Source organism: Pholcus phalangioides, unplaced genomic scaffold (genome assembly GCF_987345545.1).
Source record: "Pholcus phalangioides strain wild (caught in Gottingen) unplaced genomic scaffold, Ppha-v1.0 ptg000014l_1, whole genome shotgun sequence".
NCBI lineage: Eukaryota > Metazoa > Arthropoda > Arachnida > Araneae > Pholcidae > Pholcus > Pholcus phalangioides.
In genome coordinates, this window is record NW_028301607.1 from 16,811,247 (window position 1) to 16,826,669 (window position 15,423).

Here is a 15,423-nt window from a genome sequence, read left to right on the forward strand (position 1 = left end):
TTCATGGTATTTGCCACTGCCTAGAAGTATTGATAGTCTGGTCTTCCAGCATTTCTTGGCAGACCACGGGAATCATATTCAGGAAGATCACGATTTTCACGAAATCCTTCGGTAGCGATGTGCTAAAAGCCAGATTTTCCCAAACTTTTTGTTTCATCGCTCCCTCCATCAGATTTTCTTTCTTCTCATCTTTCCCCAACTGAAGCCAACCCATAGAATCCATTATATCTATAGTTTCTACAGCCAGCCTGGACTGACTTTAGGAGCAACTACGGGACCGATTTTGGGAAACACTGTCAATGCAGTTGTCTCAGCGTCTCGCAACAGATACCAACAGGCCTATAACGTTAAAATTATTCAATCATTACACTTCACGCACAGTTGCAGACCGATGGCAGATGACGGCACTGCACATACCAAGTATTACACAGAAACAAACTACACGCCGTGCATATTCCGACATGTACCAATACGTTAGAAGTTTCGCAGAGGAATGTGGACGAGGTGCATGTGTGGTTTTATAGTAGTAGTAGTAGCTGTCTCGAATCTATTTATATTATACCTCCGTCAGCAGGTGTAATATATATTACAATAGAATATTCTATTGTAAAAACGACTGAGTGGGAGTTGAACTCGTGATATCTCTATAAATTTTTTTTACACTGGAAGGTGAGTAACTCATCAACTTGGACTGCCAAGAAAGACCAACAGCATTGCAAAGACATTTCATTGAGAATTTCTAATACGCAAATCAGTACATGCCGGAACGAACGTATTGTGTGGTCATATGCTTGGTCCTAAAGTATTTATGCTGTCAGAGTTGTGTTTGTTTCGTGTTCTTGCTCATGCTGCCATCTGGAATGTATATTATCCATTTTCGCACTCAGGATTTCCTTGGAGGGCGATACCCCAGATCCGTTTTCCTGGATATGTAAGCTGAACATATTTCCTTGAAAAAAATACAGGAAATTTGGGATACCAAATGCAGATAAATGTGGGAAACCGCTAGTTTCCCCCAAAAATGATGCCGAAGTAAAGAAAAGTTGTTAACTACTGCTAAAACTTCTGAAGAAACCACAAATAGCGGGAAATGAAGCTAGGGAAAGTAAATCGTGGTAAGAGTTGTAAAATTTCCTTTAAAATAAGCGGGTCTTTCGGCCCACTTTTAGGAATCTTGTAGCGTTAAAGAACAAAATAATTATGAGAATTAATACCCTAAAAATACCGGGCCCTAGGGCTATCCAGTGCCGTGTTTACGCATGGCCCACCACGACCCGGGGCCTCAAGAGAATAGGGCCTGAGAAAAATGAAAATTGGTTGAATTGTTTGAAAATTTGCCAGGTAGGGCCTCAAAAAAAAAACACTTGCCCGGGGGCCCAATGAAGCTCTTAAGACGGCCCCTGGGGCTACTGCTAGTCCAACCTTTGCGGGAGGGGGGGCATGTTTAAATGAATTCTACTAAAAACCTCAGAACATGACAAACACGAGATAAATATTCATATTTATAGAGGCAATTGAGTTGGGAAAACTATTTAATTCTTGATTTCATTAAAAAAATAAAAATTCGAGTAGTCTTTTGAAATAACGGAATGTTTTTATAAAAAGGTCTGGATGTGGAAATACGGGAATGTCCCGTTGAATATGGGTTATATGGTCACATAGAGAACATACAGAAAACAGTGGACAGTGATCAGCAGCCAATCATCAATTCGAATAGCAAAACACGACAAAGCCCGTAGAGAAATTGTCATCCATGTTTGAAGCAAATGCGCGTTATCAAAATGATCTCCAGTGAAAAAAGTCCGATGAAAGACATTTTTTTTCATTTTTTCATTTGAAAAGATCACGAAAATAAGTGTGGAAGAAGTGAAAAAAAAAAAAAAAAGAGAATCATATACAACCGAATAAACATTTTCTTCATTGCGAAGAAATTTTCCCAGAAGTTTCGGAAAAAAATATGAAAGATAATAACTTATTATTAATATAGCCGTGTCATTCGGTTCAAAAAAACACATTACTTGAATTTTAAAACCAATCTTTATTTTTTAGACGATTTTCTTCCAAGAATATCGAAGACGACACAAAAATCTTATTTCAAAGATTATCTTGCGTGGCCTGATCAGAAACCTAGAGGCCGCGGTTCATCTCTTCTGTCTTTTTAGTACATTGTTCACCCCGTAGTTGGAAAGGCAATATGGCTGTTCATTTTAAGTTTTTTCAATTGATTTATACATACGTTGGTTCGATGCCAAGGATTAATTTGCGTGGTTAAATGCCGATCTCGAATCGTTTCAAGTGTTCATAAATGATTCAATTATTTTGATCGCACGACATCGGCGTCTTCTGGATCCTGCTGATTTGAAAATTAAGTTGCTACTTTTGTTTGTTTACATCTGACGCTTAGCAACAGATACCATCATAAGGGGGAAGAAAACGTATGTTGAGGTGCCTGTAAAAAAACATTTACAGGTGAGGTTTGGTTTTTGAATTATTTCAAATTAAGTTTTTTTTCCCGGAGTTATATCTCGAGAAGAAAAAGATCTAACAAACTAGATCTTGTCAAAAACGATCTAACTCATTATAACGAATCTGAACGTAGGTAGCCGAATTCCTTCTTGGTTTTCATACGTATTTAAATTCTAAAACTGTTTAAGCATTGGTAATTTTCGATGCTGATGAGTTTCGTTAGAGTTCAAGTATTCTGCTGTGTGTTTACGTCTGCTCTACCTGTATCGGTGTTGGCTGTCAACCATCTTGACACAACGTCGCCGTTTAACCCTGACCTTCGCGTGTTGCTCTAGGTCCGGTCGATCATTACTAGAACATGGTGTTACGTAAAGTAAGTTTCTTTGATTAACGGTGAATAAATTATTGGAAGGAAGCGATTTGAATATTCTGCGTGGTTTTGCAGACGACCTTTTTCTCGGGACGATCGCGAACAGCTCAATATAAATATGGAGACGCCATTTTTTCAAGATGGGTGATCGAAACGCATCTTGTTTTCATTTGTGATGTTTTTGTTCAATCGGAACTCGGAATGAATTTCATCTCTGTTTAGCTTTCGCTGTTGAATGGATGGCTTACCGACATGATTCTATGATCGGCATGTCGAACGTCTATGTTGACATTGCGTTGTGATCGTTTATCTTCATGTTGATTATTGCTATGTTCCAATATTTTTTTGAAAAATTGATTAGTTTCGTGAATGTTCTGATTTAATGGTCAGGAAATATTTTCATCAATTAGTGTCAAAGAAATTCAGGTGAGGAATTTGTTGTTTTTATTTCCGTACTTAACTATTGAATCTTCATAGACACAGGAAATAGGTAATGATGAGGTAATATCTAGACATTATACAATGCAAGGTTATGGATTCCCAGGGAATTTTTCTCTAATAGGGTTGTTAATAAATGGAATAGCTTACCCCCGAAGTTAATCAATTGTAACACAATTGACACGTTTAAAAAGAAATACAATAAACATGTTAGGGTAAATCAAGAAGCTATCCATATTTAAAATAAGACAACCATAATATTATTTATGGGCATTGTATCATGTGTATATATTGTTTATAATTTTTGTTGATTGTACTTTTAATGGGGTTGCTGTATTTTTGAATTATATGACATCCATATTTGTTATGGGCATCTTTTTCTCAGCCACCTCATTGAGCATTTTGCCTATAGAGGCGTTGTATTTGTATATTAAAAACATCTAAAAATTTGTTTGATTCTCTTAAATTCATGGGCCCCAAACTGCGAGCCGCAAGCAAGACTTCTCTGGGAACCTTCCACAGAAAATTTATAACATGAAAAAACGAAAACATAATGGTGATTGCCCGGGGTCTTAGGGCTGGAGCTCTATCAGCCCCACCCTTCTAAGGAGCATGTTTAAATTATGTCTTCCCATAAATGTAAAGTATTTCTGATTCGTTTTGTCATGTCCTAGGTTCTGTCATTGCTCTGTTTCCTACCATGGCACCCCACAAGGGTTAAGCTTACAGGGTGGACTGAAATGATTCTCATTTTTATTTTTGTGTTTCATGCTATAAATTAACTTTTTAGTGGCTCATGAAATGTATGGCCAAAGGTCCCAGCCTAGGGTCCCTGCTCTAAGGTGTCTGGACCATGATTGCCACTATTGATATAATAACTATTATGAGAATTAAAAATTTAGCATAGTACAAGAAAAAATATATCAATGATATTGCCATATAGTCATTTCATTGGAACTGATAGCTATAAATAGTCACTGAAATTTTTTGTAGCCCATGGCAGAGCCTCCCTTAACCAGCCCTCGTCTAACCAGATCTTATATGCACCAACCTTAAATTAATCCTGTTCTTTACTTGATGTATTTTGATTGATCCCATTATGTTCCTAAGGTATGTGTTGGCCTGTACAGTAATTTATAGCATGCAAGTCTTTCTATTGGCTCTATAAAACAATCTTTGACTATTGTTTACTTAAAATATATCTCGATTAAGTACCTACCCACTGATTCAATATGATGTCGGTTAATAATTTGCACAGTAACTTGATAACAAGTACTGTAAATCCAATTTGCTAATATGTTGGCAGGCACCTTTAAAGCCTGATGTTATGGGTGGAGTAGCATTTTTTTAAAGTGATAGATGTTATTATGCAGAAGTCTGACAATTATTTGGTACTGTTTTCCTTGAAAAAAGAAATGTCTGTTTTCTAACATATTTTTGTGGCACCTAATTTTTTTTTCTGATTCATCAAGCACAGCTGTCAGAAATCATTGATGGGGAGAAAATTCAAGTTGCTAAAAATTCATTGCACGTTAAGGAACTGGAGTTGGTTAAATAAGACCTTTATATCACTCAAAAACCTGCATTTTAAAAAAAAATGAAATTGATTAGTTTAATGAATTTTACGTTATACAAGGATTAGCACACAGCTTGAAAATCATAACAAATTAGGCACCAGTGAAATTCCTTAAAAGCCAAGCATATTTATTTTGAAAGAACAATGATAAATATTTTTTTTTCTTCTCCCGAATTCAACCCTCTGCTGTTGACAAGCTGATCGTAATTTCAAAATAATTCATTTCTATATTCTGATAAAGTGAAATATATGTCAATGTTTTTTTTTGGTGATGTATGCTTTTATATTGGGTTGCTTTATTTTTGGTTGTATTCAAAATCAATATTTTTATAGGCATCTTTTTCCAGCCACCTTGTTGGGCATTTTGCCTGTTGTAGCCTTTGTGTTTGCATTTTAATCAAAAAGTTTCCAATGTTGCTGATAATTTCAAGTGTTATTTTCATGCATAAGTAATTTTCCCTTCAGAATGTGCACTAAATTTTAAATTGTGTGTTCCTATTTAATTTGCTCACTTGTCGTTGACTGGTGAAATGAACTAAAAAACGTAAATTCAGATCAAATTATACAAAGAGGGGTTTAATTCTCTGTAGTTTTTCTTTGTGGCTACCCACAGCATAGAATAGTTGACATAGTTCACTTGGGGGTCAAACTAATTAGAATATCTTTGATGAAAGGTTTTTAACTATGAAGGGAGTCTAATGCTATTACGTTTGTAATTCAATGGGCCATCAATTGTAGATTTCTTCAAATAAATCATTCACTCTTCAACCATTCTATTGATTGAATTATTCAGAAATTAGATTTTGAAGTGAGTGGTTTATCTGGTTTCATTTTTTGAAAGTACCAGTAAAATCTTTGCAGGTGAAAAAACTGTACTGTAATCTATGGTTTACTCTGTAGCATATGCCCAGGTGTGCTGGACTATAGTATTTGTATATTATTTCATCATTAGTGCATTTGCAGCATAGTATTCTGAGGAAAAAAAGTATTTTTTTAATCGTGTGTGTGTTGGGGAAATTAGAAAGCACGTTAGTGGGGATGAATGAAATTTTTTTAATGAATAACAGATTTGATTGGGAAAATGTTGCCATTAGATGTGCTTTGAGGAAACTTGGACAATTAGTCTGTGTAAGAAAATAGTGAGAATAGGTTTTTTTTTTTGTTCAAAAAGGGTGAATAATTGAAAAAAAAAAATTTTCTTGTAAATAATATCGATCATTTTTTTAAAATACGTATTAATTTTTCTTGTCCTATCTACACTTCCATCCCTTTTATACATGTTCTCTCAGCATTAACTGCTATACTCTAATGAAAGTGAAATTTCTTTCAACTTCAAATATAGTGCTCACGGGGAATAATTGATAAAATTTAGCTGTTCTCTATTTTTAATATTTCCAACCATTTATTTGAGATCTTTCGGGAGAAGAAAAACATTCCCAAGCGACGTGTGTATTCTTCAAACATTCCCGTGGTCCCTCCGATAGAAGTGGGACCCGTCTATCCGACTCCGCCCCTATGGTCTTCCCCATTCTCCCTTGGTTTGCTCGTGTTCACTGTGGCATTGCGCGCGCATATCTGCGTTGGTGTACGGGTAGAGGATATTCTCACAGGCGCGCCTTCTCTCTATTTATCTTTTTCTTTTTTCATTCTTATACGTTTTGTTTAACTTGTAATTTTTTTGCCCGCGCATTACTGCGTCGTTCCGAACACAGTTTTTCCAAACCAGTTTTATCGTTTAAAGGGACCGCCAGCAGGTTCTGATGATTGCTTCGATTTTCATTCCAGCTTGTTTTAAAAAAAATTTTTTTTTCTTCACACTTCAGGCTTGAATACGTGTAATGATTTATCTTTTCCAGCGAAATGATTTCGATCGTGATTCTACACTGTAGATGTTAAAATTTTCGAGATCCTTTGAAAAAAAAAAAGCAAGAAAGTTTGAGAATTTGTGAATTATTTTTCTTTTGTGAAAAATATACTTTTAAAGGTAGAGGTGTTTTTTTTTTTTTTTTGAATTAAGTGAAAAGATAAATGCTCCCGTTAGGCAAAGCCGTAACTTGAGGGGGTGGTAACTGTAAAGTAAAGTAATCTTTATTGATTTTTAGGCAAAAAGCCTCTGCAATAGGTGGCAACAATAACAAATACAGTACGACACAAATAGTAAAAGAATTAATTACAAATGATCATTTCTGGAAGAAAACAAAAAAAAAAAAAATTAGTTATTAAAAATGAACCCTTCTGTTTGCAGCAGGTTCAGACAGTTATGATTAGTAATATATATATATATATCACCTGTTAGAGGGGAAAAAAACATTGGAAAAAATTTTTATACAATACAAATACAACGCCACAACAGGCAAATTGTCCAACGAGGTGCTGACTTAAGAACATCATGGATCCCCGAGCCATTTTAAGGAGGCTCTACCTACTACTGCTACACCACACATGCACCCCCCCCCCCCCCGCGGAACCCTCAACGAATCGGTACATGCGGGAATGTGCGTGTACGTGTAGTGAAACCTGACGTGAAGGTTTTTGTGTTTTCTATGCAATTTGTGTAGTGCTACCATCCGCCACCAGTCCTTCAAACTATGAGTGAAGTGTTATGATTGAATGATTTATCGTTGTAGGACTGTTGCTCTCTGTGGCGAGACTTTTTAACGGGGAGATCGGCTCGCATTTGCACCTTGAAGTTTGGAACCACAGAAAACCAACTTCAGCCGACCACCACTGTGGGGTTCGAACCCGGATCCTCGCATCGCGAGTCCGTCACTATAACCACTCGACCACCACAGCGGTAAACTGAAAACCAACCAAATCAGTGATGCGATTCATTCCACAAAAAGATCTCTAGATGATATTATATCAGAGACAGCAAATGGAAAAGACGATTTTGTTCACAATTATTCAGAAAGGCAATGAAAGAGATTGCATGGCTGGGTGTGCCGAAATACTTGTATATAAATGAATCTTAAGCAGAACATGCCATTAGTACGTGAGCCCAGGTCTCAAGTTCGTTGGAGTTACAATATGAACACGGTACTTGCGGATTAATTTAAAGGATTCTCTCCTGTTTATGAACAACCTATTCGCACAAAAACGGATTTGTATGTGAGTTCTTTTAAATTTAAGCGGAATATTGTCAGTGAGGTAGCTTTCAAGACCAAAATTCCTTTTAATTGAGTTTGGGGGGGGGGGCAACTGCCCGGGCGGCAAAATTTAGGGGTGGCAGTTTTATGTGGGAACAAAGAACACCATTACAAAACTATCGAATTTTATAGTTGGGAGGACGGCAAAATAATGTTTGCCCCGGGTGGCAAAAATCCTAGTAAAGCCCTGCCGTCAGGAGTGCATGGCTTAAAGCATTCGTTCTCAAATTTTTCTCACCTGCGTCTTCCCTGACTAATTTAGGGAAGTATATGCATATAGTGCATTTATAAACGGACCACCTCAGAGCGTTAATACGTACGCACATCAATATCGCCGTACAACAAACAAACGACGCCGTGACACACACTTTGAGATACACTGGCATAAAGGGAATGGAATATTTTTAATGAGAAAATGGGAGGACGCGTATGCAGTCCGGAATTTTTTTTTTATTCCATTTAGTATTTAAGCCAATGGGGTCATTCAAGTATTACGTCAGCGTCGATGGGGGGTCCTGATTTGCTGACTTTTGATGACGGGTCAGGGGGACTAATGCTTACGTCATCAACCAACCTTTATGAAAATATGAAATATTCTTAATGGCATCTTATTCGGTACCCCAAAAACGGGAAAAACATTTTATAATTTGTAGGCACCTGAACTAGAATTCACCCTATTGATAAGTCCCCTACAGAGCCACTTTAGTGATCTCTAAATGTTTCGCGGATCCAAGTGATCTGGAAATGGCTCCGGGCCGCTTAAGTACTCTGGAACTGCGTCACGCATCTCTCAAGTGATCCGTAATTATGCCGCGGATCACTTAAGTAATCTAAAAAATTTGCTGACGTAATACCTGAACGGCCCTAATGGTTATCAAACTGCAACCGTGATTCCCTTGTCACGACAACGTTTATCCGAGGTTCCCAGAGCAGCCTAAAGAAGATTAAAGTTTCGTTAAAATGTCTCGCCACAGAGAGCAACAGCCCTACAACGCTACATATATTCAATCGTTACTCTTCACTCACGATTTCAAATATAGATAACAGCTCTAACACACACCATATACGCGCTTAGACTGTTAGGTATACACATTCACACTTCCGGCACAACTCAATCGGTAATAAATTGCCAATGGCGATAGACCGAAGTTGTGCTCGGTTTGAAAGACAGGAAGCTCTAAAACTGTACCACATGTTCTTTAAAGCACTGAATAGGCAGTCATCAATTATATCTTTTCTCCCAAGGAGCCGATCTTATTAGCATATGATTACATCTGATTATGACATCCAACTCCTATCTGATAAAAACAGCATTTCCGTTCAAGTTTAGTTTTACGCGCATGTTTCATAATGAATATATATTATATACATACATTTTTTTGTAGAATACAAGAAAACTAAAAATACATGAAAATTTAACTTTACCTTGTAAAGGAGAATGCCGCTTACGGCGAATAATTTTTTTTATACTTACGCGAAGAAAATATGGTTCAAGTACAATATAGTGATTTTCAAGAGACATTATTTAATTACAATATACAAATACAACGCCACAACAGGCAAATTGCCCGACGAGGTGGCTGACTTACCGTAATTGTTACCGTAACATTTACGAGATAACCGATTATCAGTCTCGTAAATGAATGCATAGACGTACGCAGAAAGGGGGAGGGTTAGGGGCCATTAACCTCCTCCTGGAGACGACCAGAAATTAAAAAAATTTATATGCTGTTTTAATCAATTTCTGTTCATATGAAATGTCATTTTCAATGTTATCAACGTAAAATTTCTTTTGAAAAAGTTCCCTGCACCACCCTCAAATACCCAATCCACCATTAAGAGATAGTTCCTGAGTACGCCTCGGGTAATTGACGTCGTTTTATTATACATTTCAGCTTATTCGATAATTCCCAAAGGATGTGCCGCGAGATATTTTAGGAATACAATTTTGTTGAAATTACATTAGTAAGAAACCCTCTAGATCAGTGATTCCCAACGTGGGCGTTAACGCCCCCCGTTGGGGGCGATGGCAAGTTTCAGGGGGACGGTAGAAGCTACGGGTATAACATAGGATCCTATGGGTTAGATTGCGTTAGGGGGTGATGTGAGAAAAAATTTCTGAAGAAGAGGGCGATGGGACAAAAAAGGTTGGGAAACTATGCTCTAGATTCTTTTCGAGCCGATGGAGTTTCTTGAGACCAGGCTAGAGAGTGGACAGTTTGTATCCCAATCTCGTTTCAAAAGGGTGTTGTGAAATACAGTGCTATTGTACTGTACTATTAATTAGTATGGAGTTCGTATCGCATGCATTTTCCCATACCGTTTGGACAATCAAATATCAGTGGTCAATGTATTCTAATTCATCTAGCTCAATGTAACCCAGCGGTAGATAGGAAAAAAAATCATACGATGGTTCTTTGCAGGGGGGGGGGGGGCAGTCTCCCCCAGCCGACCAAAAATTAGGATTAAGAAAAACATTTCGGTGAAAAAAATGAAATATGAAAATAAAATAACCTTTATATATATGCTATATTAACCTATTTCTGTTGAATTGAATGCTTTTTGAAGGGTGGTAACTCAAAATTTCTCGGGAAGAAAATTTTTGTGCTCCCTCCAAAGATCGGTCCTGCCAACGCTCTGGTTCTTTATCTGGGCGGAAAAAATGTACCATGGGATGCATGAATCAAATTTTTCGTCCTTTTCTGGTGGAATATGGAAAATCTAGCCATTAGTGTATTTTCAAACGAATTTTTATTTTGACAAATACAATCGGACTCGCTTATAACGAACACAACAAAGTTTCACATATAACGAAAAATTTTGATTTCAAAGCAACGAAGTCCGCTTATAATGAATATCGCTGTTTCTTCCGACCTCGTTGTAAGCGGGTCCGACTGTATAATTTGCTTTTCCTGCACGTGGAAACGGCGAACTTCTTTTCCGGAGCATGCAGACTAGGTTACTGTTTTTCTTTGAAAGATTAGATTATTTCGGCAGGTCGTTGACCCTGTTAGGCGCGTGCGTGATATTGTGTCAAGATTTTTTTGGGTCACAAGGTAGATTTTTTCTCCTTTCCAACCATGAATAAGAGTTACTCACGTGATGCTTGGTTGGGGGGGGGGGAGAGACACGGAGTATAGGAATTGAGTATTTACGTTTGTGTTTTACTAGAGAACAAGAAATGGAGGAAAGATGTTACCAAAGTTATATATAGAAACATCTTTTTATCTTCAACCCCCATAAAAGAAAAATCGATTGAAATTTCTTGTTGATATCTTGCATTTTGTCATATTATTATCATCTTGAGCACTCGGGCACAAATTAATTAATCCGGAATTAAACTGTAACAATTTCAAAACGTCAAGTTGTTCTTCACCCTCTGCAGAATTGACATAGAGTTAAATATAACTATGAACGCAGACCTGTTGAGTAGGAATTAGCTTGTTAATATTAAACTATAGGATTGCCAAAAAGTCTTTTTCAATTCAAATTGTTATATGAGGATTTTCTGAGTGGGAAAAAACACTCATTGATTCGTTTTAGATCATAAAAAAATGGCAGTTTTTTTTAAAATTTATTTTCTGACATTTTTTAAAGGAGAGAGAAGAGGGGTTTTGAATCTCATTAGGGGTTTCTGTGTACCAGATTGGCAATATTTTATATTTTCATAGTCCACCTAAGAGAAAATTTTTGTGTTGATTTCCCAGCTTTTTAACATTACTCTTTTCTAATGTAAATAACAAGAATCCATTTCATTGTTGTTGCTTTTTCCCAAAGATATGCAGTAATATTGCAAAGATTCACAAATATGTCAATTGTTTTAAATCGCAAAGAATTTTCTGCTTATGGGCTGAAAATGAAAAGGCCGGGAAAAAAACCTAGGAAAAACATCAGAATGAAACAAAGCAAGCTCAACCATGGGTCAAAATAGATTTTTAAAGAGTTGGGCTGTATTGCTGTGTTTTTTTATTGATGTAATAAATACCTTTTAAAATCGAATGCAGTGGTGGCCAATGTTTTCTTTTCCTGTATGTATGTCCATGGTGGTGTTAAACTCCCCCCTTGAGCGGAGACTATGGTGTATTTTTTGTTGTAAGAAATAACCCTCTCCTTAAAAAGAAAAAGTTAACCCCTCGCCTAAGAAAATCTTGCATATGCTACTGCTTGTGTCAATATCAAGAATAAAAATCTTATGGGTGCTGCTCAATTTTTATTATTGCCCTCGTTTAAGGTTGCCAGATGTCTTGTATTTAAAAAAAATATCATTGTCCTGAACGCAACATCAGAAGATAGTCCTCATTTACAATGAAAGCTTTCTCGCAGAGGTAATGAAAAACTATAGTCTATGAGAGTATCTTAACATATTTTTAACTATTCTGAAAATTTTTGTGGTAAACCTTTGTGTGCAGTGCATGCCAACGTTTGATTGACTCTGATTTGATGTATTCTTATTTAATGTATTTTGTCACCAGTTTCTGTATTATTTAAATTGAATGACACATTCAGATGTTTATACATGGCTATAATGTTTTATTTATAGGCACTTGGAGTGCTGTTTAACTATGAAATCAATCGCAATTGTTTCACAACTTGGTTCTATGCATCGACTCGGGATACTGGGCCGCAGTCAAGATCATGTCAAGAAACGCTCTGAGCGCAGCTAACTGCTGCTTTAGGGGGCCTGAATTTTATGCTACCATTTCCACTATATCTCTTTACGATTGGCCCATAATATGAGTATTATTTGTCAGTCAGGCCCATCCCTTCTTCAATCATCTACCGTTCCACCAGCTACCACCACATGTAGTGCTCAAGCTGAAAGTGTTCTCAGAATGGGTCCAGGACTAGAGTGAGTAACATGTTACTTTTATTTTGTTTCTATTCATGTAGAGATGGGACAAATATTCATCTACTATTCTGTATTCGGCTCTTTTGCAGAATACTCAGCTCAACCGAATATTGCTTAGGTATTTGGCCGAATATCTGTAAATCCAAGCACAACAAGCTAATTTCAAAAAACTATATCCATTGGAATTTTTGACATAAATTAAAAATTTTCTGATTATATTTTATTTTGCGGTGTATATCCCTTTCTGTAAGACAGGCTATGTTAGGGTGAATTTCTAGGATAAAGAAAACATGAAACTGAAAATATAGAATCTTACTGCAGTAAGGTGGATGTGAGCATGAATTACACACATTCACTAACTGAAGGATGCACCTAAACAAGAAACATATTAAGAGAGGCAAAATAAGAAAATAAGTAGTAAATTTTATAAGGCATTAACTAGTTGAGAGTAAATAATGGTTGACATTTTTTTGATTAGATGTAAAATTGTGACAAGTATTAAAAATTGATTTTTTTAGTAATTTTAAAATGCAATACAGTAGAACTTGGTTAATTCAAACTTGATTAATTCAAATTTTGGATAATTCAAACTTTTTCGAATTCTCCTTGAGTTTTCTGTCTAATGTTAAAATTTCTTGTTTAATTCAAATGTTTTGGATAGTTCCAAGTTTGAGGGAAAAAAAATATGATTTTTATATCTGCAAATTTAGTTTGAGAAAATTCTAAAAGTCACACTGGTTATATTTGATCATGTTAAACAACAAATTTTCAAAGCAAAAGTTTTGAATATTCTGTTTCTCTAGTCTTTCTATTATAATTTAATGCCTATTTTGATATTGTTAAGCTAGAGTGCATCGAGAATGTGTACCGCTTGATACTAATTATCTTGCTCAACCTATAGTCAAGGTGTACCATTCAAAATCTGAATCTTTTTATAGTCAAAGTATAAATTGTAATACGTTAACGAAAGTATGCTTCCTTGATAGCATAAGAATGGCAAGGAAAATTTGGGAAACAGTTTCGTAACTGATGATCAAGAATTCTTTCCATAAATAAGGTTAAGGTTTGGATAAATCAAACTTCTTTAAGCATGGTCAAGAAATTCCTAGAATAGTAGCTAAGACCTGTTATTATAATCACAAATAATTAAAATTTGGAAAACAGTTTTGTAACTGATGATAAAATTTTAATAATTGATAACTATTACCCCCCATATGAATGTTGAGGATTAAATTGCACTTTGTAGACTTTTTACAGGTCCAGGATAGATTAATTGGATAATTCAAATTTTGGATAAATCAATCCTCTTTCCAGTGACTGTGGATTTCGAATTAACCAAGTTTGACTATATCATCGTTAAATTTGATTGTCAGTATCATGGGAATAAAAATATTTCAATTACTACAGTTTTTAATATTTATTTAAATAATAAATTGCATAATTGAAATGCGATATTTAAAATTACCAATAATTTCATTTTCAATTAAAAACAATTTTATTTATAATTTTGATGAATTTGAAGAAAATTGATATTCGGCCAAAACAACAGCCGAATATTCGGTATTTAGGTAAACCACTATTTGTCCCATCCCTACTATCATGCATTGTTGAGAAAATCTTTATTTTCGTCCTGTGAAACATATTCCTGTATTTGCTTGTAACAAATGTAGAATGTACTTTTGGGTAATTTTTTTTTCGAGATAAAGTCGAACTCATTTAATATGATCATGTTTAATACTATATCAGCACTTATGAGAATTTATAATACTATATTTTTAGTTTGCTACATAAATTTCCCATATAAATGCATTGCGAATTTCTTGTTTTTATGATTGGTCATAAATTTTTTTATCTGTAAAATTTAACATGTTCTAATTAAAAACCTCAAAGTGTATTATAATTCCCTCACTTTGATAGGGTTCTTTAGAAGTTGAATAATCACTAAGAGGGTTCCTGAGCTTAATTTGAAACTATAACAGGCGAGAGATATATCCTATCAATACACAATACATGTTTGTGTGTGTAACATGGAAGCTTGTCATTCCTCACACTTTCTGGTGATAGTGATAGGAACCGAGAGACACCCAGGCTCTGTCACACTCAGTGATATAAACACATTGTCCCTTGGGACTCGGGTGCCTACGGGGAAACCTAACCATTTATTGATCTTGAGATTACATACATGGGCAGGTGCCATTACGCACCTTGCCATTAAACAAGTATAAAATTTGTAATAGAAAAATAGTGATTCATGTAAATAAATCACAATTGTAAATCACAGGTTATAAATCACAAAATCATCGTAATAATCGTCATAATCAGGAATAGTTCTTGATAAAATTGATCTGCTTCTCTTCAGAGATTTTCATTGGATCAGTAACTATCACATCAATGAAAGCTGTCAATCTGCTGCTGGGTTGATCTAATCGCTGCACCGTGTAGTTTGATTTGGTCCAAAGACATTCGTCAGTAATTGCTGCCTGTATCCAGCTTTTCGATAAGCCAGCGTGGATCAAACTATTCTCGACTACTCAGGCTCCTCTTCTTCTTCCTCTTCTCTAAACAGATGTACGAGATC

The 15,423-nt window shown here is 35.8% G+C and overlaps 1 protein-coding gene across 3 annotated transcripts in view; it reads left to right on the forward strand.

The window, feature by feature from the left end:
* Positions 1-2,136: 2,136 nt before the first annotated feature.
* The window catches only part of LOC149078215 (uncharacterized), an 82,830-nt gene continuing 69,543 nt past the window's right edge, over positions 2,137-15,423 (forward strand). For 2 of the 3 annotated variants that reach the window (XM_089241809.1, XM_089241811.1), the window contains exon 1: positions 12,610-12,845. In XM_089241809.1, coding sequence (XP_089097935.1) covers positions 12,730-12,845 — 116 coding nt within the window. In that variant the 5' untranslated portion in view covers positions 12,610-12,729. Of the gene's footprint in view, positions 2,470-12,536; positions 12,846-15,423 lie in introns of those variants that run through there. The other variant, XM_089241810.1, reaches the window with a different exon arrangement.